We start from the raw sequence: 20,507 nt of genomic DNA on the forward strand, positions 1-20,507 counted from the left end.
AATATGTATACTTTTTTTTATTTATGTAAGTTTTACACAATGATTTCATTTTTGAAACAAAAAAAATCATGTTTTAGTGTTTCCATAGTCTAAGAGCCATAGTTTTTTCAGTTTTTGGGCGATTATCTTGGGTAAGGTATGATTTTTGCGGGATGAGATGACGGTTTGATTGCTACAATTTTGGCGTACATGCGACTTTTTTGATCACTTTTATTACCTTTTTTGGGAAGTAAGGTGGGCAAAATTTCAATTTTCTCATAGTTTTTATTTTTTTATTTTTATGGCGTTCACCGTGCGGGGAAAGTAACATGATCGTTTTATAGATCAGGTCGTTACGGACGCGGCGATACCTAATATGTGTAGTGTACTTTTTTTTATTTTTTATTCAGTGATAAATGTTAGTTTTTTTTTTTATCTTAACTTTTTTAACTTTTTTTTTACATTTTTTTGACCCAGACCCACTTGGTTGTTGAAGATCCAGTGGGTCTGATGTCTGTATAATACAGTACAGAACACTATATAGGGTTCTGTACTGTATTTTACTTACACTGAACAGATCTATGCCTTTAGCATAGATCTGTTCAGTGTTCAGCACCATGGACAGCAGGACGCCTGAGAAGGCGTCCTGTTGCCATGGGAACCCTCCCCGGCTGCTCAGTAGTGGTCAGAACTGCGCAGACGGGGAAGAATAAGGACGGGGCTCTCGGGGAGCTGTCTGGGGGCTCTCTCCCTCTCCCATCGGGGGGCTGCAAAGGCACAGCAGCCCCCCGATGGGAGAGGGAGGGTGCTCCCTGAGCTGTTAACCTTTTCCATACAGCGGTCTGTACGGACCGCTGTATGGAAAGAGTTAAACGGCTGACATCGCATCACCGATGTCAGACGTTTATACCAGGGTGCCAGCAATGTGCTGGCACCCTGGTATACCCACTGTACACCAACGATTATTCAATGGGAGGTGGGCAGGGGATCGCGATCCCGCCTGCCGCACCGCCCGCACCCCTCCCCCTGCACCTCCCACCCAGATAAAATCACTCAGGGGTGCAGGGGGGGGGATCAGAAACTGCAGAAATCGCAGGTCTGAATTGACCTGCGGTTTGCCGCGATCGCCGACATGGGGGGGTCACGGGACCCCCCCCCCCGCGCATTTAGCCTAGGTGCCTGCTCAATGATTTGAGCAGGCACCGGGTTCCGATCACTGCCAGCCACACGGCAGTGATCGAAAATACACAGGGCGTACATGTACGCCCTGTGTCCTTAAGTACCAGGGCACAAGGGCGTACCTGTACGCCCTGTGTCCTTAAGGGGTTAACAATAAAGAAGGTCTATACAGTGCGGTCTTTATTATTAAAAGAAAGGCAGCATGGCCATACCCTAGGGCAGAGTAGCTTGGGTATGAATGATTTGTGATGAATTATTTTGCAAGGAATCAAATTTCTTGGCAAATTTCGGAGAAGTTGCTAATTTGAATTTTTCTAAACTTTGCTCATCTCTAGTTATAAGTATGGTGCTACAGGGTGAGACATATACCACAAGAGTATGGTAACAATAAAACACTGTTACAATGTAACAATATTAATATTATATCATATTGCACTATACATAAACAGTAGTATACATGTAAGGGCTCATTCAGACGGCCGTATGCTATCCGCAAAAATGCGGATTAGATGCTGACCTATTCACTTCTATGGGGCCCTTTTCTATTCCAAGGTTCCGCAAAATAAATGAAACATGTCCTATACTTGTCCGTGAAAATCAGGACATGGCCCTATTGAAGTCTATGGGTCAGCAAAAATACTGAATGCTATCCGTTTTTTTGCTGATAAGTTTTTTTGCGGATCCGCAAAAAAACGGATAGCATTCAGTATTTTTGCGGACAGCATACGGCCGTCTGAATGAGCCATAATAGATATGCATAAACCTTTGGAAAAGAGTCAGCATTTTTAACTTTTTTTGGGTGAGAGTAATTCAAGTAAAAAATAAATGTTTGATAAGAGTGTGGTGAATAACAGATATTTTTTTTTCACCTGTTGGCAATTTGAATAAATGAAAGCCTAACAAGCAATGACTCATCTCGCCGATATACGGTATATTACAAAGTCACGTTCTACGATATGGTTTTAGAAATGTCCTTCCTAAGGATAAGGGCCATCTCTAGCCTCTATAACCCTATTCTTACAATGTTGATGCTTGACTAGGACTTTAGGCCTCCTGCACATGACCGTCTCCGTTTCAAAATACGGATGCAATTCACGTGCATCCAGCAAATTTTCGCAGGGCCCACTGTTAAAAGGTCTACTTATCCCATACTTATCTGCCGAATGGATATGTTCTTTAACTTGCGGCCTGTCTGCATGGACGCGGACAGCACATGGATGACATCCGTATACTGTCTTTTTTTTTTTTTTTTGCAGACTCATAGAAATGAATGGGTCCTTGTGCCATTCGCCAAAAATGTGGATTGGACAAGGACCAACATATGATCGTGTACATGAGGCCTAAAACAATTTTAATATCTTGTAACTGTTTAAAAGATGTTGTAATAAACTAAATGTATAGAAGAACAGAAACAAAATTTAGAAAATAATCAGCTGAATCCCCTGATCGCTGACCATTGGAGCTCGCTTGCATAGCTAGCATTCTGTTTGCTTATTGGTTTAATTATATACATTTATGTAAACACTTTGCGGAGAAATACAAAAATAAAGGAAAAGCAAAGAGTCGAGTGTGAGGGCCTGTGAGGCTGCGGGTATATGACGCAGATGGCTGTATGTGTGTGAGAGTCTGTGTGTGCTTACAGAAAGGTAAGACTTGCAGAGGAGACAGAGGGGAGCTTTGTGTGCTCTCTCATACTCACTCCTGCAGAATTCTATCTCTCAGTTCTATACCAAGCTTTAGGAACATGCAGTGGCTTCTCTTTACCCTCCTAACCACATACTATCAGCAGGTAAGCTCTACCACATTTCATTTTTCCTATATTACAGCAGGTTTACACTTAATTAATTTTATACAGAAATATTAAAAAGCCCTAAAAAAAGGCCTGTAGTAATGGCTGACGTTTTCTACTGTGCAATCTCATCCCAACATTCTAGCTTTTCTATGCCTATACGCTGCCTTTTGTGGGTTTTGTACAGGTTTAGATGTACTCTTGTAGATTACTATCAGTTTTTCTATAGAAGAGTAGTGGTTGTTTATAAACGTTTTGCCTTCCGTCATGTCAAACGTCTGCACTCACGCATGTGGTTGTAGCAGTGAGAGCAGACATCTTTTTTTTTTTTACTAACCGAGATCTGATATTCAACTCAATCATATCTGTGATCAGGGGTTAAGGCTCTGACAAATCCTCATGTTGACAGCTGAGGAAGTGTGACCACATGCTGTTTCAGTTTATTGTAGAATCATGTTGAGGCCACATGCTAAATACTTTCTGGCATGTGTAGGAATTTGTGTTAGGTTGGAGGGGGTTCTAGGTATCGGTGTGGTGTCAGCTCCTGCAATATTAAGTCCACCTATTGCTTAACTTAGATTGTTAGTTCTTCGTTGCTGCTGTCCGGATAAGAACCTATTCACTTACTGCAGTCAGATTCTTGAGGCTTGGCTTAGAATCCTATTTATTAAAAATATTATCAAGTCCAAGGCCATTGAACAAGGTCAACATTCTAAATGATCAGAGATATTAATTGATACTATGCCTAAGATTAAACCTTAAAGACTATGGAGACTTGCATTGAGTTACTTAGTGCTCAATTGCTTCCTAAATGCAAAAATAATAAAGTTTCTAAATAGTTTTCATAAAAACTATGGTGGCATCTTGCTTCTGCAGAGTATGTCTAAGTCCTTTACTGAGTTGTTGGTGCTGCTGAATCTGATATAAAACGGTCACAGGGCCAGCCGTTTCTGTCAGCTCTCTCTTCTCCCCCTTCCTTCTGTCAGTGCTACAGATAGCAGCAAGGGGATAATGGGGTTTTGTATGCGGTTGATCATAACGTGTGTGTTTGGAAGCATCCAAGAAGGGCATCTACCACTAGAATATGTAGAAATGTTTTCTTAAGTAATGAAGGTGTCCATGACTTTTACGTTCTTTGAAAAGTCTGCTGACCAGTATTGGATAGAGGAATGGAGGTCGCTTTTTTGTTTGTAGAACACCACACCACATTAGCAAGGTATAACACGTGCTGTGCCCTTAAATGAGTACCAGTATAAAGTCATTGCCAGGCGTTGTATACAGTGCAGTCTTTCACTGTTCTACTCTGGATTTATTAGGAATTGTTTTCTTTATGTTTGCATACTATGTATTTTTCCACAAGGATACCAGAACCCCTGGCTTCCCAGCAGAATCTTGCCAAGAGAAGCACACTGGCTTGCCTTCTTCCTATAGTGAATCCTGATGCCACCTCTTTCCCAATGAATCAACCCACACACATCCTGCCATCAAATAAGAAGAGTAAATGTGACTCATCAGACCAGGACACTTTCTTCCATAGCTCCATAGTTCTGATGCTCACACACCCACTGTAGGCATATTCAGTGGTGGTCAGGGCTCAGAATGGATACTCTGGTTATGGGTCTTAGGCATTTGTGACCCTGTTTCCTTTTCACTGGTTGTTGTTTCTTAGATTACTTTTGGTAGTTAATAACAAAGGTAGTCTAGCACTCTAGCTGAGATCCTTCTACTTGCCCATTCTTTTTGCTTCTAACATATCAAATGGAAGAACGGACTATTAATTTACTACCTAATAAATCCCACCACTGGGCAGGTTCCAATGTAATGAGATAATCTTATTCACTTCACCTGCTGGTGGTTTTTGAGGAGACCACCCATCCAGAAGAACATTTTTAATTACAAGAATATACAGTATGAGTGTTTTGGAGATAATTTAGATGTTAGTTTGTTTCTAAGATAATGGTGACTATGTCTGATGCACTGTGACAGCATTGTTACTTTAGATTGCCCTGCCTTTTCAGTTGCTGAGTGTTTGTCACATCGCACCCATATGGAACCAGGCTAGAATAAGGCTACTTTTACATCAGCGTTTTTTCTTTTCGGTATTGAGATCTGTCATTGGATCTCAATACCAGAGGAAAACGCTTCACTTTTGTCCCCAATCATTGTCAACGGGGACAACACTGAACTGAACAGAATGCACCAGAATGCATTCCGTTCCATTTGGTTGCGTTCTTATGCAGGACAGAAAAATGCTGCAAGCAGTACTTTTGAGGGCGTCATCGGATGCGGAACAATACGAATCCGGCATGAAACACAATGTAAGTCAATGGTGATGGGTCAGTTTTCTCGGACACAAAAGAAAACGGATCCGTCAGCCACTGACTTACAATGGTTTTAGTGCCGGATCCATCATGGCATTTTTAGAGATAATACAACCGGATCCGTTCATAACAGATGCAGCCGGTTGTATTTTACTACTACTACGGAAGCATTTTTGCTGATCCATGACGAATCCAGAAAAAAACGCAGATGTGAAAGTAGCAGTAAACAAGTATTATACAGTGCTTTATCTATGGGCTAAAACAGGAACATTGCTATCTATCCTGTAGTTCATGATGGGATTCATGAGTTCAACATCAATTGAGCAAGTGGACTCTGCTTCCATCCAGTCAGAAGATGTATGCCAAAGGCCTGACTTCTAAGAAATAGGATTCCTGGACTTCCTAGACCAGTGATGGTGATTCTTTTGGAGACCGAGTGCCGAAACTACAACCCAAAACCCACTTGATTATCGCAAAGTGCCAAAACAAGTAACCTGAATACTACAGTCCAATACAGTATATGTTCCATGTACTTTATCACTTAGCTATAATATCCTGTCTACATTCAATGTGCTGCCTGTGCTGTTCATAGTGCATTTCACCAACAGGGAACATGGAGTCCCCCTTAAGTATAGTGGTGTTGATACCCAGATGTAGGTGTCACGGACGGTGTACAGGAAACAAGACAATGCAACATGCATATAATGTCACGGACGGTGTACAGGAAACAAGACAATGCAACATGCATATATGACTCACTGGATCCAAAGCTAAGTAACAAAAAGGGAGACCCCTGCACAAGACCTGGCACTTTCCCTGGCTGCTCAGCCTATGCCAAAATCCCAAAGGTGGATGGTTGCACATCCACGTACCTCGACTATATAACACCTGAACACCCTACAATAGTGAGGGGACACGACCGCCGGCTCCCTACACCAGACACGGAGGGAGTCAGGGTCACCTGGGATCCAGCAAACAGAAAATAACAGATAAATGTACAGCACTTAACTTAGTAGCAGACTGGGAAATAGGAACAGCATGCACACACACTCCAGGAAGAAGTATAAGCCGCCCAGTAATGCATTATGGGGAGGAATTTAAAGGGAAGCAATCAGTCCAACTACATCACAGCTGAGAGAGGCTAACGAGATGAGGAACTGAACACCACAACAAAGAAAACTCAAGGAGGAGGTTCTGAAAGGCTTCTGTCAGAGCTTCTCAGCTGTCTGGTTGTGACAGTAGGAATACCAGAGTGGTATGAGGGCTGCCTATAGTGTCCCTTAGATGTGGCTTTAGCACTTTGTCACGGTGCTCCTACCTGGATATCCAGAACCCCAAGTGTTGTAGTCCGAAGCAGTGCATATAGGGTTGTGAATGAAGTGGGTGAAGAAATTAATTGAGTCCAGACTTGTATTGAAGTAATAAAACACAGCTTTACTTAGAAAACTTTCATTAAGGAACAATCTGCCAACTTTATCTTGGTGACCAGCAGGCTTTGGCTTAAGTTTTGGCAGGCAAACACTCTCAGCTCTGCTACATCTGAACTCTTTCGGCTCTACTATGTTAGCTGACTTAGATAGGTACTTTTCCTTCTTCTTTCTGCTGCAACTTCTCTCTTTCTGTAGTCTGTCTCCCACTGTAATCCTAGGAAAACTTCCTGGCTTTAAACTTCCTTAGCTTGGCTTTAGGCAATGCAAGCCCAGAAGGGGACATGCAACCATTTAGAACTCACAGGCAGGGCCTGTCCGGCAGGAACGAGCCCTGTTTCCTTCCCATACAGGGGCTACTCTCAAAACCACCTGTCCCCTTGGAGGGGAAGGCTAAACTGCCTTCACTAGCACTGAACTCCTCCCTCTCTAGAGAGGGGAATAGGATGGAAGAAGGGTTCCATTCTATCTAACACAGCTCTTCCAGAAGTGCCACCATCTGCTGGTGAACCAGGCACACTACATGTTAAACCTTTGCAGAATAATAAATACATTTACACACTGTGCAGGACATGGTATTATTTGCATGAGATGACACAGGATCAACCATTACAGATAGTGGGGGTCCAAAAAGAGGTGGTAATGCCACTTGGGGGCATTACACATATTGGTACACCATAGACTTTTTTCCAGGGTGCGGGTGCCCACAGAGAGGGCTCTAAGTGCCACCTCTGGGACCCGTGCCATAGGTTCGCCACCACTGTCCAAGACATATCTCCTTGGACCTTTGGCTTTGCTGAGTTGCTATGGGGACTCACAGTAGGGAAATACGCCCAGCTAGTACTTTGGGAGCCTGTGAGTTTAGTGGGCACAGATATAATAAATATCATGAAACCCGTACTAATAGCAGGTGTCCATTAGAAGTTAACAAGAACAAGTTGATTTGGAAAGTCAATTCAGTTTACTACTCCTGTCTGATGTTGTATTGTAGAGACTCCACACACTGGACGGTGCATGTACTAAGGCCACCTTGGCTGCGGATAGTAAGCGATGATAAACAATATAAATTTCCATACCTCTGTACTTAAAGGGAACCTGTCACGTTGAAGATAGTGTTTGAGCTGCAGACGGCATGTTATACAGCAGGAGGAGATGAGCAGATTGATATATAGTTTTATGAGACAGATTTAGCATAACTTGTATTTCATTAATTTATATCCCTGCTCATTCTGGGCTTTGAAGACAAGGAAGAGGTCCTATCAGTGACTGAAAGCCTTCTCTCTATGACTGTGTATACAGAGATAGCTGTCAATCACTGATAGGACCTCCTCCCTGACTTCAAAGCCCAGAATGAGCAAGAATTTAAATGAATAAAATACACATTTTACTGAATCTTTTCCCTTAAAGCTTTATAACAATCCGCTCAGATCCTCCTGCTCAATAACATGCTGCATGCAGCTAACATTGCACATTCATGGTGAAAGGCACACAGCAGAATTCAGAAGAGAAGGAGCGCCAGATGGTATTTGGGGGGACAGATTTTGCTGAAATGGTTTTTGGGCTCTATGTTGCATTTGAGGAGACCCTAAGGTGCCCTGAAAATGGAAACCCCAAAAAGTTTTATTTTGGAAACTACACCCTTCATGGAATTTATTGTGTGGTGTAGTGAGTGCTTTTACCTCGCAGATGTTTCATAGAATTTAGAAACACTGGTGGTCTGTGAAATAGATGTTGCTGTAGACCCAGATTATTCATTTTCACAAGGGTTAACAGAAAAAAAAATCACCCCAAATTCCCTCTATGCAGTCAAACTGCTAGGATTAAAGCCTAGTTTGGTGATGTACACAGCACTGGCTGACAACAGCAGAGGCTCTCAGGTTAAATAAATAAAAAGAAAGCCTCAAGAAGTTACCCTATTTTAGAAACCACACCCCTCAGAATTTACCAAGGGGTGTGGTAAGCATTTTGACCCCACAAGTATTTTGCAAAATTAATTCACAGCAGATGAAATTGCAATTTTTACACACATAGCCATTTCAGTTCCCAATATGTTGACCTCAGAGTATGCTAGTGTGAAAAGTGAGCCCTCTTATTATTATTCTATGCTTCCTGGTTTTTGAAACACCCTACACGTGGCCATAATCTTTTGCTTAGACATACATGAGTAAAAGAGCACCACGAGCATTTGAGGGCCAATGTGGTGATTTACACATGTTGTTGACAACCGTAGAGACTATGGAGTGAAATAACTAATGGAACGTCTTAGAAGTGACCACATTTTGGAAACTACATCCCTCATATGTTGTGCCCAGCGTGTGCCATCTGAGACACACCACACCCCTTAAAGTGTTAGGTGGGTTCTAAACTGCTGTTGGACATAAACTGCTGTTTGGGTAAGATGCAGGGTTCAGAAGGGAAAGGCCACCTTTTGGCTTTTAGAGCATAGATTTTGATGGATTAGTAAACTGGTGCCATGTTGCTTTCGGACAGCCTCTGGGTAGTAGTACAGCCACTTTTTTGAGAACAGTAAGTTTTTAGTTTTTTTTCTCTCAATGGAGCTTTGTGAGAGCTTATTTTTTGCAGGATGAATTTCCACTATCATTGGTACTATTTTGGGGAACATATGACTTTTTGATTGCATTTTCTTTTGCTATTTGGGAAGCAGGATAAAGAAAATCCAGCAATTCTGCCATTGCTTTTTTAATTTTGTTTTTATGAGGGAAAAGTGATGGAAAAATGACATTATCTTTATTCTGCTGGCCAGTACTATTACAGAGATACCAATTTTATATATATATATATATTTTTTTTTACATTTTACCTCTGTTACACAATAAAAGCATTACAAAAAAACATGTTGTGTTACCATTTTCTGTGAGCCCAATTTTTTTAAATTTTTCTAGTGGTAGTCTTATCCTAGGGCTCATTTTTGCGGGATAAGTCGACATTTTGTACATGCAACTTTTTTTTCACTCAGTATTCTGCTTTGTGTGAAGTGGGGTGACCAGGTTTACTGCCTTCACTACTTTTATGTGAAATTTTTATATATCTGGTTGTTACAGATGTAGTGATACCTATGTGTCTATGTTTTTTTTTTTCATATTTTTCAGTAATAAATGGCTTGATGATGTGAAAAGGGGCAATTTTTTATGTAGCTGGCAGGTCCTGAGGCCTTCATAAGGCCTTGGGCTGACATCACATCAATCGGCAGCCTGCGATCACATTGCAAGGAACCGAAGGGGTAAAAGAGGGAGGACCCTCCCTCTGGAAATTCCTTAGATGCGGCAGTCAGTATTGACTGTGGCATCTGAGAAATTAATACGCCAGTATCGGACTTTTCAGCAATGCCAGTGGATACACCAAGGGCTTTTAATATATGAACAGCAACATATTAGGTACACAAAGCAAATGTCTTGTCAGGCTCTGTATAGTAATCACTAAATGAAAACAATTGTTCCTTTTTCATGAGTATTTTTCAGTCTTATATGGAGAATTATGAAATGTAAATGAAAGATTATTGATTGAAGAGTTGAATTAAGAGAAATAAAGTTCATATTATGGAAAAAGTCGTTTTTTTGTACAGGACTCTATTCTGATTCAGTGCAATATGCTTCAGTTTGTTTGCAGTGCTGAAGAACCTGCAAACTCAGTCATGACACCGGATAAAGCAGCAGAGACGGAGGTCTTCCAGCGGAGGGAGTTTTGTCGCTGGCCATGTAAATGCTCCCATCAGCGATCATGCCTGTTGGGTGTGAGTCTGGTCAAGGATGGCTGTGGATGCTGTAAAATCTGTGCCAAACAACTGTGGGAAAGTTGTAATGAAGCAGAAGTATGTGACCATCACAGAGGCCTGTACTGTGACTACTCTGCTGATGCGCCCAAATATGAAGTTGGGATTTGTAAATGTAAGTAACTAATTTCCAAAATATCTGTAATGACTTATTGCACCAAATGCTAAAATGGAGGTCCACTTTCATTAGTGAACTGCAGAAACACAAATTCCATAATACATTTTTGTGATTACATGGGGGGCAGTCATTGGCTACATTGGCCACGTGACTCCCGTCAAACCAGATGCTGACACACGAGTGGAAGTAGGGGAATCAAAGGTGCTGGAACCCAGCAGTGGGAAGCATGTAAGTATGCTTCCCTCCTCAGGTCTGGCGATGTGGGCGAGACAGGTCCTCGAAGGTGGTCAACCCCTTTAAGGGTGTGTTTCACATGATTTGATTTTTTTTAATCAAAAGAGTTGTATGACACAGTTACTAGAACTCGTGTCATCAACCTCAAGCACGCCAGCTGTTCTGAAGCTACAATTCCTAGCATGCACACTTGCTTGGCTGTTCTCAAAACTCCCACAAAAGAGAATGGAGCATACTAGGAGTTGTAGTGCTGGAGGTCGCTGACGCCTGTATTAGAACATGGAGATATGTATGCTGCGACCAACACTTTTTGAGCTAGTTGTGTGTGTAGTATTGCAGTCTTCTCCTTGACACCAATAGAGCTGAGCAGCAATACCGGACAGAACCCACGAACAGGTGTGGTGCTGTGTTAGAAAGAGAGCAGCCAAGTTGTAATCCCCCTTTAATTGTAACGCTTGCAGTTTTGGTATTATTATGATTAAAGTATAACTTGCTTGATATACGATTGATAACGTTAAAAATAAAACAGAAGTCTTCCAATCCACTATCGTAAATCACAAATTTATTTATTAGCCACAACTACCCATTGTGGCACTGTTCAAGCAAAGGACTGCCAATTTACATGCGGAGGTCCCCTCCACAGTATGGGGAGGAGCGATCACTAATGCCATCATTCTTCCCCATACTGACTTGTTGTTTGCTGCTAGCAGAACGTGTTTACACAGCACAATCTGCTGCCATCAAAGGACAATTTTTGTGTCCGCATGAATGATCTATTAACTGATGAAATTAGTGTTTCACTCGTTCATCGGGTAATCGGCGGCACGTTTACACCACCGGATAATCGCTAACGAGTGTTCATAGGATTCTCGGCCTCTGTAAAGGGCCTTTATGTAACAAAAGGGGCACATTTAACCTACAGATGTTATTATAGGTCACTACCTACATACAGAGCGATATATTGTTTTTAACACTTACAGATATATTTGCTGTCGGATGTGAACTCAATGGAGTGCTTTATCAAAATGGCCAGTCTTTCCAGCCCAGTCCCTTTTACACATGTCTGTGTATAAGTGATACAATTGGATGCACTCCTATACTTCATTCCAAAGAATCTGATAGCCGCTGTACAGATGCCACTGGACTCATGAAAAAGGCTGATCTAACAAACTGTGCATTGGAGAAGAACCCCACAATGGCCGCCTACAAATTTATACCAGGTATGATCTAACGATCTATCTATCACTCGTTCTTTCTAGCTATATACCGATCTTAGATTTTTTTTTTTTTTTTTTTGCACAATATCATTTTAGTCTAGTTTCGGAAATCTAGTGCCTAACACAGGTTACCAGGGATTTGTAGTTTGGTGCTGATGTGAGATTATCATTTAGGCTGTATATAACAGACTGAATTTGAGAAACCTATAAAATCACATTTGTACCTACTAATATCATCTGTTTTGTCCACCCATGTACAAAATATTGTCCTAGCATTTGCCAAAACCGTATTCGCCCGTCTGGTTGCCAATACTAGTCTGTAGGGAGAAGACAATAATTTTGTCCGATTCAGGCTTGTGGTTTGCTAGCCACTAGAATGCATTGGCAAAGTTATATATTGTAGGTTTGAGCTTCACTTTTGGCAGTTTAAGAAAATAATAGGCATACTGATTCAACTATTGTGGTCTATGGACTATTGAATCCTCATTTCGGCAAGCTTGGTGTAATGGCAAATCAGGGGAAGAGATTGGCCCTTCTGTAGTGTGCAGTACACCACAGTAAAGCCTTATTCACACGTTAGTGTTCTGGTCAGTGATTTCCATCAGTCATTTTGAGCCAAAACCAGGTGCGGAAAAGTGGAAAGGTGAATGTGTTGGGAAACATGAAACTGTATGTTTATGTACAGTCATGAGAAAAACAGTAAAACCTCTTGAATCTATGGCTTTAAGTTTCAGAACATAATAAAAACATCTGGATGCAACTACATAGAACAGATTCCACAGTTTCATTTTATGAAAAAATAAAAAAAGCCACGTGTGAAAAGCTTAGTACACCCCACTAATCAATAGTTTGAAGTAGAAGCAATAACTTGAAGTAATAATTTTCTTATGATTTTATCAGTCTCTCACATCGTTCTAAAGGAATTTTGGCCCACTCTTCTTTACAATGTTGCTTCAGTTCATTGTGCTTCAGGGGCAGACTGCCATAGACCTTACAGGGATATTTCCCAGTGGACCGATGGACCGAGGTCCCCCCTGAATTCAACTATATCTCTGTCCTCAGGTTACTGCGGCAGGACATGTGAGCCCAAGGTTCCCTGTCCTGCTGTATACCTTCATAGGCCACAGACCGCTATATTTGTCATTGTACAAATGGCGCAGAGACATATTCATGTCAGGCCACAGGCCTGTTTATTACTCAAAGGAAGTCCAAGCAGCATGCTGATAGTAGGGCTGGCTTGGTGCTGTGGCACACATCTCACCTTCTAAGCCCCCTGTTCCATATTTTAATTATAAACAATTGGGGGAAGATCAAGCATAGAAGGCATTGAGGGCCACCACAGAAGGACATCTATTTTGTGTTGCATTGTGGTATTTGGTTCTGCCAGAATGGTAATTTGTGCTGCACTATAGTATTGCTGACCCCACCTACTTGCGTTGGCCCTACGTACGTGTGTTGCCCTGCCGGGCAAATTTGGACCTGCCTACAACATGGGGACCACTTTTATGGGGGGGGGGTTTTCCGGACCACTTTAAAGGGAACCTGTCACCAGGATATTGTGTATAGAGCTGAGGACATGGGTTGCTAGATGGCCGCTAGCACATCTGCAATATCCAGTCCCCATAGCTCTGTGTGCTTTTATTGTCTCCAAAAAACGATTTGATACATATGTAAATTAACCTGAGATGTGTCCTGTACGTGAGATGAGTCAGGGACAGGACTCATCTCAGGTTAATTTGCATATGTTAATTTTTACACAATAAAAGCACAAAGAGCTATGGGGACTGGGTATTGCGCATGTGTTAGCAGCTATCTAGCAACCCATGTCCTCAGCTCTATACACAAAATCCGGGTGACAGGTTCCCTTTAAGTTGCCAGTCTACCCCTGCTGAGGTTTGTGGGCATTCTTCTATATACAGCGATCTTAACGTCCACATCATTTCAATTGGGTTAAGGTCTGAACGCTAACTGCGCCATTGCCACACCTTGATTCTTTTCTTTTTTACCCACTTTGTTGTACGTTTGCTGTTGTGCTTGAAATCATTGTCTTTTTGCATGGCCCACTTTTAGCTAAGTTTTAGCTGTTGGGTAGATGGCCTCACATTTAACTCTAAAAGACTTTGGTACACAAAGGAGTTCATGGTGGACTCAATAACAAGGTGCCCAGGTCCTGAGCCTACAAAACATGCTCAAATCAAAACTCCTTCACCATCATGCCACTGTGCATCATGGCCAAAAATCTCCACTTTGGTTTTGTCTGTCCAAAGAATAGTGTTGAACACGAATATTCGAATCGCAAATTTTAATTGTGAACATCGCCACTTTGAGAATTCGCTAATATTTAGAATATAGTGCTATATATTCGTATTTGCAAATAGTGTTGATCGCAAATATTCTAATCAAAATTTTTTATTGCGAATATATTACATTGTCGATTTTCGCAATCAAGTAGATAATGACTAGAGATCACAAATTTGCGAATTTATGGTAAATATTAAGCCAAAAATTCGCGAAATATCGCAAATTCGAATATTGCCTATGCCGCCAATCACTACCAAAGAACACTGTTCCAGAAGTCTTAAGGTTTATTCAGATGCAGCTTTGCAATCTTAAATGGTGTTGCCGTGTTCTTTTAAGAACAAAGAGTCTCCTGGCAGCCCTTCTAAACAAGCCAAATTTGTTTATTCTTTTTCTAATTGTACGGTCATGAACTTGAACATTTAACATGCTAACTGAAGAGCTGTGGTCTTAGATGTAGCTCTTGGGCTTTTTGCAGTTTCTCTGAGCATTGCATGGTCTGTCCTTTGGGTGAATTTGCTGGGACATTCTCCACTCCTAGGAAAACTGTCAGCTGTCTCGAATGTTTCCCACTTGCAAATAAACTTTCTCACTGTAGAATGAGGGACTAATCAAATTGATTGAACATGGCGTTATACCCCTTCCCAAATTGATTACCAGCAACAATTGCTTCTCTAGGATCATTGCTGTCATCTTTCATCCTTGGCATTGTGTTAACACATTCCTGAATGCTCCAGACCAGCAAACTGCCAAAACCTCTGCTTTTATAGAGATGGTCACACTTGCTGATTAATCAACAGCATTTGATTAGCAGCACCCGACTGCTAATTAACCTCTTAATTCCTATGAAAAAAGTAAGCATTTTGACCTAGTTTTTGTTCAATAATGACACTGTGTCATTTGTTGTGTGTTCTTCATCTGAGTTTGTAATTGCCTAATTTTAAGACCTTATAAGAACCAGATGTTTTCTTTATTATATGCTGATAGATAAAATTATAGAATATAAAGAGGGTTTACTTTTGTTTTTCTCATAACGGTATATTTTATCAAATGCTCTGGCACAAGTCAGCTTTTGCTTTATATCTTGATGGCATGGGCAAATACTCTTCTACATATGCAATAATATAACATGCCTTTGTGTATTGCAGATATATATGGCTTCTAACCTGCTTCCTGCTCTGACAGCTTTACACCTATGTCTACCCTTCAGGTACACTATAGATTTGCCAAAAACCAGCAAGTCACTTCATGTGCGAGATCTTAAGACCGCCTCACTTTGATTGTTTATTTAGCAGCTGAGTTTAGTTGATTTGTGTATAAAGGGCTTTCTGGTCAGCACATTCTCTAAACAGAATTACATGGTTCGTTCTTTTACGGTACAATCATGGAACCGCTTAAGGGGGGCTACCCCATGGAGACAACTTATACTCTTTCCATAGAATAAGGAATAAGTGTCTGATCAGTGGGGGACCTGTGCTCCCCGTTTGACCGCCAGTCCATAGGGCTCCAGTGGCCGAATCCCTGACGATCAGACACATCCTCTATCCTCTGGATAGAGGATAAGTTGTTGTAAAGGAACAAAACCTTCAATCTAAAAACTTCAGCAACCACAAACTGCCACAGTTTTCAGCTGCATCTCAACTGTGACAGTGCAACCCTGTGTGGCCTCACCTTATGAAATGTATGAATACAAATGACAAGTGGGTGTTACCAGTTGGCAGTGTCCAATCAGTGCTGACAGTATCAGATTATGTGGAGACACACCCATTTATGGGGAGAGGTAACACCCAGTTGTCAATTTATTCATAAATATTAAGTAGGAATGACTGAGAAATGCCAGTTATGAGAAAAGATGCTCCCGAATTGTGATTTCAAGGAAAACGCAGGTATTTACAGAAACACACTGAAAGGAATCAACGGTTTAAAAAGCAAAAAAAAAAAAAAAACAACTTTATTTATATTGCTGGTTAAAATCTATTAGTCCCTTGATGGAAAATTCTCCAACCCCCACAGTTTAAATAGACAGTCAGCTGGCTGTTTGCACTATGTCCAGTGAGCCAGAGCTGATCCACCGTCGTTTCCTTTCAGTGAGTTAGTCTATATCTGAGACGGTAAATATATGTACCCCGTTTTTTCAGTGACCACCCTTATTTACAGAAACAGACACGTCAGGAGTGCAAACAGGTCTTTGTTAAATTCCATATTAACTCACTAAAGAGCTTTTACAAATACAGATGTAGTAGAGTTAACACACATGCTTTCTGAGACGTGTTATCTAAACTAAACGCATTAAGTAAATGCCTTCAATTGCTTTTCAATGGCTTTTGTTTCAAGATAACGCGATGAGTTAAGAAATTTAAGTGTTAAGAGTTTGGGTGTTAACCCTGCTACATCTGTAGGTTAATTTGATCATCCACAATGAAAAGGTAACTCAAATGCCTTTACGTTTATTGTATGGTCGCTGCTAATCATATATGTTGAGGCACTGAAGTTGCATGCGCAAAAAAACCATTCATGCCGCTTGTCCATTCAATGCAAACTTTTGGTATAGTCTCTTATTAAGCACTGTTCTGAGAACTAGACACTCTACACATTCATCATCATCATTTGATAAGGAACACACCGTGCATTTCCGTGTGTAATAACCATGGTGTATTGTATTTCAGTGTACAAGATTTTGCCACTCGTTTGGAAAAGAAAATGTCTTGTGCAGGCAACTGCATGGAGTCCATGTTCTAAAACATGTGGAATGGGCATATCTATACGGGTTACCAATGAGAATAGCAAATGTGAAATGAGAAAAGACAGGCGACTCTGCTTCCTCAGGCCATGTAATACAACTCTGCTCAGTAATGTAAAGGTAATTCCGTGTGACTTGTGTTTACACAGCATCCGATAAAATTATTCACCCCATTCAAGTTGCATATCAACTATTTTCACATCCAGCCACAAATTGTCAGTTACATAGATACCTATTTATGAAAAAAAATGGAAACGACTTTGAAACATATAAAAAAGGGATGAATTCTTGTTATAGTAGGTGTAGATCAGATTTACTAATTCTATGGATGTCTAGACCTGCACCAGATTTATCCCAGGGGCTCAGTCTGGATGATAAATCTGGTGTAGGGACAGACACTTTTCTCTGACTCTATACAAAGTGGTTGGTTGGCTTAATTTGAGACTGAATTTTTCCCGGAATCGTGGTGCAATTTGTGGGCAAAATAAATGCACCTTAGGCAATTTATTAGTGAAACATACTTTTTACTAGAAAACAGGGTGTAAAGAGTCTCCTTAGCAACACTGTGTTAGGCCTCTTTCACATGCACATATTTCCTTTCCGTGTCCGTTCCGTTTTTTTTTGCGCATTCATTTCAATGGGTCCACAAAAAAAAAACAGAAGTTACTCCGTGTGCATTCCATTTCCGTATGTTTCCGAAAAAAATATATAAATACAAAAATCACTGCAGAAAATGCACCAAAATGAAATGCAACTGACAAAACTTTGCCAATATCTTCCAGTCAGGAACATATCGGAGCCCCTCATGCACCACGTCACGGTGTCTCAGCACGCATGGGGCCCTACCACTAACCTGCCCGTGGTGTGTGAACAGGGTCTTAACTCACAGCCAGGCTCTCACATGCCTCCATAGTGGTATCACCAATGCATTGTGAGGTAAAATAAAGCTGTGAGCCACACCCACAACAGACCATGTGACACAGAAGCCGCACCCACAACAGACCATGTGACACAGAAGCCGCACCCACAACAGACCATGTGACACAGAAGCCGCACCCACAACAGACCATGTGACACAGAAGCTACCAGGTGCAAAAGAATGTTACCAGCAAAATAAAGTGGCACATTCCATACACATAAAGACAAAAACTCACTGAAAAAAGTGTCCTAAACGGGTGGAAATGCTCCAAACCCAGACACTGTAGCGTGTCTATAACCAGGTGAGCAATTCCTCCGCATGCGGTCTGCAGATAACGGCAATCCCCAGCAAAAAATGCGTACAATGGAGGATGCCGGTGCGGACCGCAGGCACCACAAGAACATCTTACACAAAAAGATACATTGTGCAGATGAAAAAATATATAAATACAAAAATCACTGCAGAAAATGCACCATGAGGGGCTCCGATATGTTCCTGACTGGAAGATATTGGCAAAGTTCTCAGCTTTTAACATCGGCCTGAGGAATTAGCTAGTATTGTCAGTTGCGTATCATTTTGGTGCATTTGCTGCAGTGATTTTTATAAGAGCAGAGCTGCCAGCAGTCAGCCCGGGCAACAAGTTACATAGGTAGGGATGCAGGCAGAGATAGTGGTCTTCAGCATCTACTCTCCTTAGTAGTACTTTCAGAGTGTTGCTAAGCAGACTCTTTACACATAGTTTTCTAGTAAAAATAACCACCTTTCCTTAATAAAATACATTACATAAATCACTGTCCTACGCAACATTAACAATAAACTGGAATGAGAAGAACACTTTAAACTACTATGCTTGTAATTCAACCATTAATGATTGAACTATACCCACTTCTGTCATTTTACAGATCCCTAAAGGAAAAACCTGCCAGCCTACGTTCAAAGACCCCCAACCTGTTAAACTGTCTCTCTCTGAGTGCTCTACAGTGCAAAGCTATCGGCCCACATATTGCGGAGTGTGCACGGATCAGAGATGCTGCATTCCCAACAAATCTAAAATGATAACTATCCATTTCCAATGTCCTAGTGAGGGATCATTCTCTTGGAAAATGATGTGGATCACATCCTGTGTTTGTCAAAAGACCTGTATTGACCCTGGGGATATATTTTCTCATCTTAAAATGTTGTGAGTTGCAGCCTGACAGCTTGATTTCAGTAACTGAATGCTACAGATAGACGTGTCACATTGCATGTAGCATAAAATAAATTAGGAAGCAAACTGGATCATGTAGGTGCACCCCATGCAAGAGTTCAGTCATCTGCTCTGGCTCCATATTTGAATTGTATCTGCCTGTAAAATTAGCCTGTATATCTGAGAAGTCAACATCCTGCGTTATTATGTAAAGACCAGTGACCCATACCACTAAAACTGACTATATATATATATATATATATATATATATATATATATATATATATATATATATTTATATATATATATATAAAATTCTAAATCATAGATTATAAGTTAGAACATGCAGTGGATATAAAAAGTCTACACACCCCTGTTAAAATGTCAGGTTTCTGTGATGTAAAAAAATGAGACAAAGATAAATCATTTCAAAACTTTTTCCACCTTTAATGTGACCTATAAACTGTGCCACTCTATTGAAAAATCACATTCAAAATCATGTTAAATAGGAGTCAGCATACATTCTGGCCTTATTTAAAGTGCCTCTGATTAACCCCAAATAAAGTTCAGCTGCTCTAGTTGGTCTTTCCTGAAATTTTCTTAGTCGCATCCCACAGCAAAAGCCATGGTCCACAGAGAGCTTCCAAAGCATCAGAGGGATCTCATTGTTAAAAGGTATCAGTCAGGAGAAGGGTACAAAAGAATTTCCAGGGCATTAGATATACAGTGGAACACAGTGAAGACAATGATCAAGTGAAGAAAAAATGGCACAACAGTGACATTACCAAGAACTGCACGTCCCTCCAAAATTGCTGAAAAGAAAACTGGTCTGGGAGGCTACCAAGAGGCCTATTCTTCATATGTCTGAGCTATGGGGTAGAGTGGCAAGACGAAAGCCTTTTCTTACAAAGAAAAACATCCAAGCCAGGCTACATTTTGCAAAAACACATCTGAAGTCTCCCAAAAGCAAGTGGGAAAAGGTGTTATCGTCTGATGAAACCAAGGTTGAACTTTTTGGCCATAATTCCAAAAGATGTTTGGCGCAAAAACAACACTGCACATCACCAAAAGAACACCATATCCACAGTGAAGCATGGTGGTGGCAGCATCATGCCAAGGGGCTGTTTTCCTTTAGCTGGAACTGGGGCCTTAGTTAAGCTAGAGGGAATTATGAACAGTTCCAAATATAGTCAATATTTGCACAGAACCTTCAGGCTTCTGCTAGAAAGCTGAACATGAAGAGGAACTTCATCTTTCAGCATGACAACGACCCAAAGCATACATCCAAATCAACAAAGTAATGGCTTCAC

General features: G+C 41.0%; 1 protein-coding gene across 1 annotated transcript; it reads left to right on the forward strand.

Annotated features, from left to right (window-relative positions):
- Nucleotides 1–2,902: 2,902 nt before the first annotated feature.
- Nucleotides 2,903–19,195, forward strand: CCN6 (cellular communication network factor 6). The gene is made up of 5 exons (XM_044292313.1): nucleotides 2,903–2,947; nucleotides 10,312–10,600; nucleotides 11,818–12,057; nucleotides 17,019–17,212; nucleotides 18,914–19,195. Exons 1-5 carry the CDS (start codon nucleotides 2,903–2,905, stop codon nucleotides 19,193–19,195), a joined length of 1,050 nt encoding a protein of 349 aa, XP_044148248.1.
- The last annotated feature ends 1,312 nt before the right edge of the window (nucleotides 19,196–20,507 follow it).

The sequence above is a fragment of the Bufo gargarizans genome, chromosome 4 (genome assembly GCF_014858855.1).
Source record: "Bufo gargarizans isolate SCDJY-AF-19 chromosome 4, ASM1485885v1, whole genome shotgun sequence".
Lineage (NCBI taxonomy): Eukaryota > Metazoa > Chordata > Amphibia > Anura > Bufonidae > Bufo > Bufo gargarizans.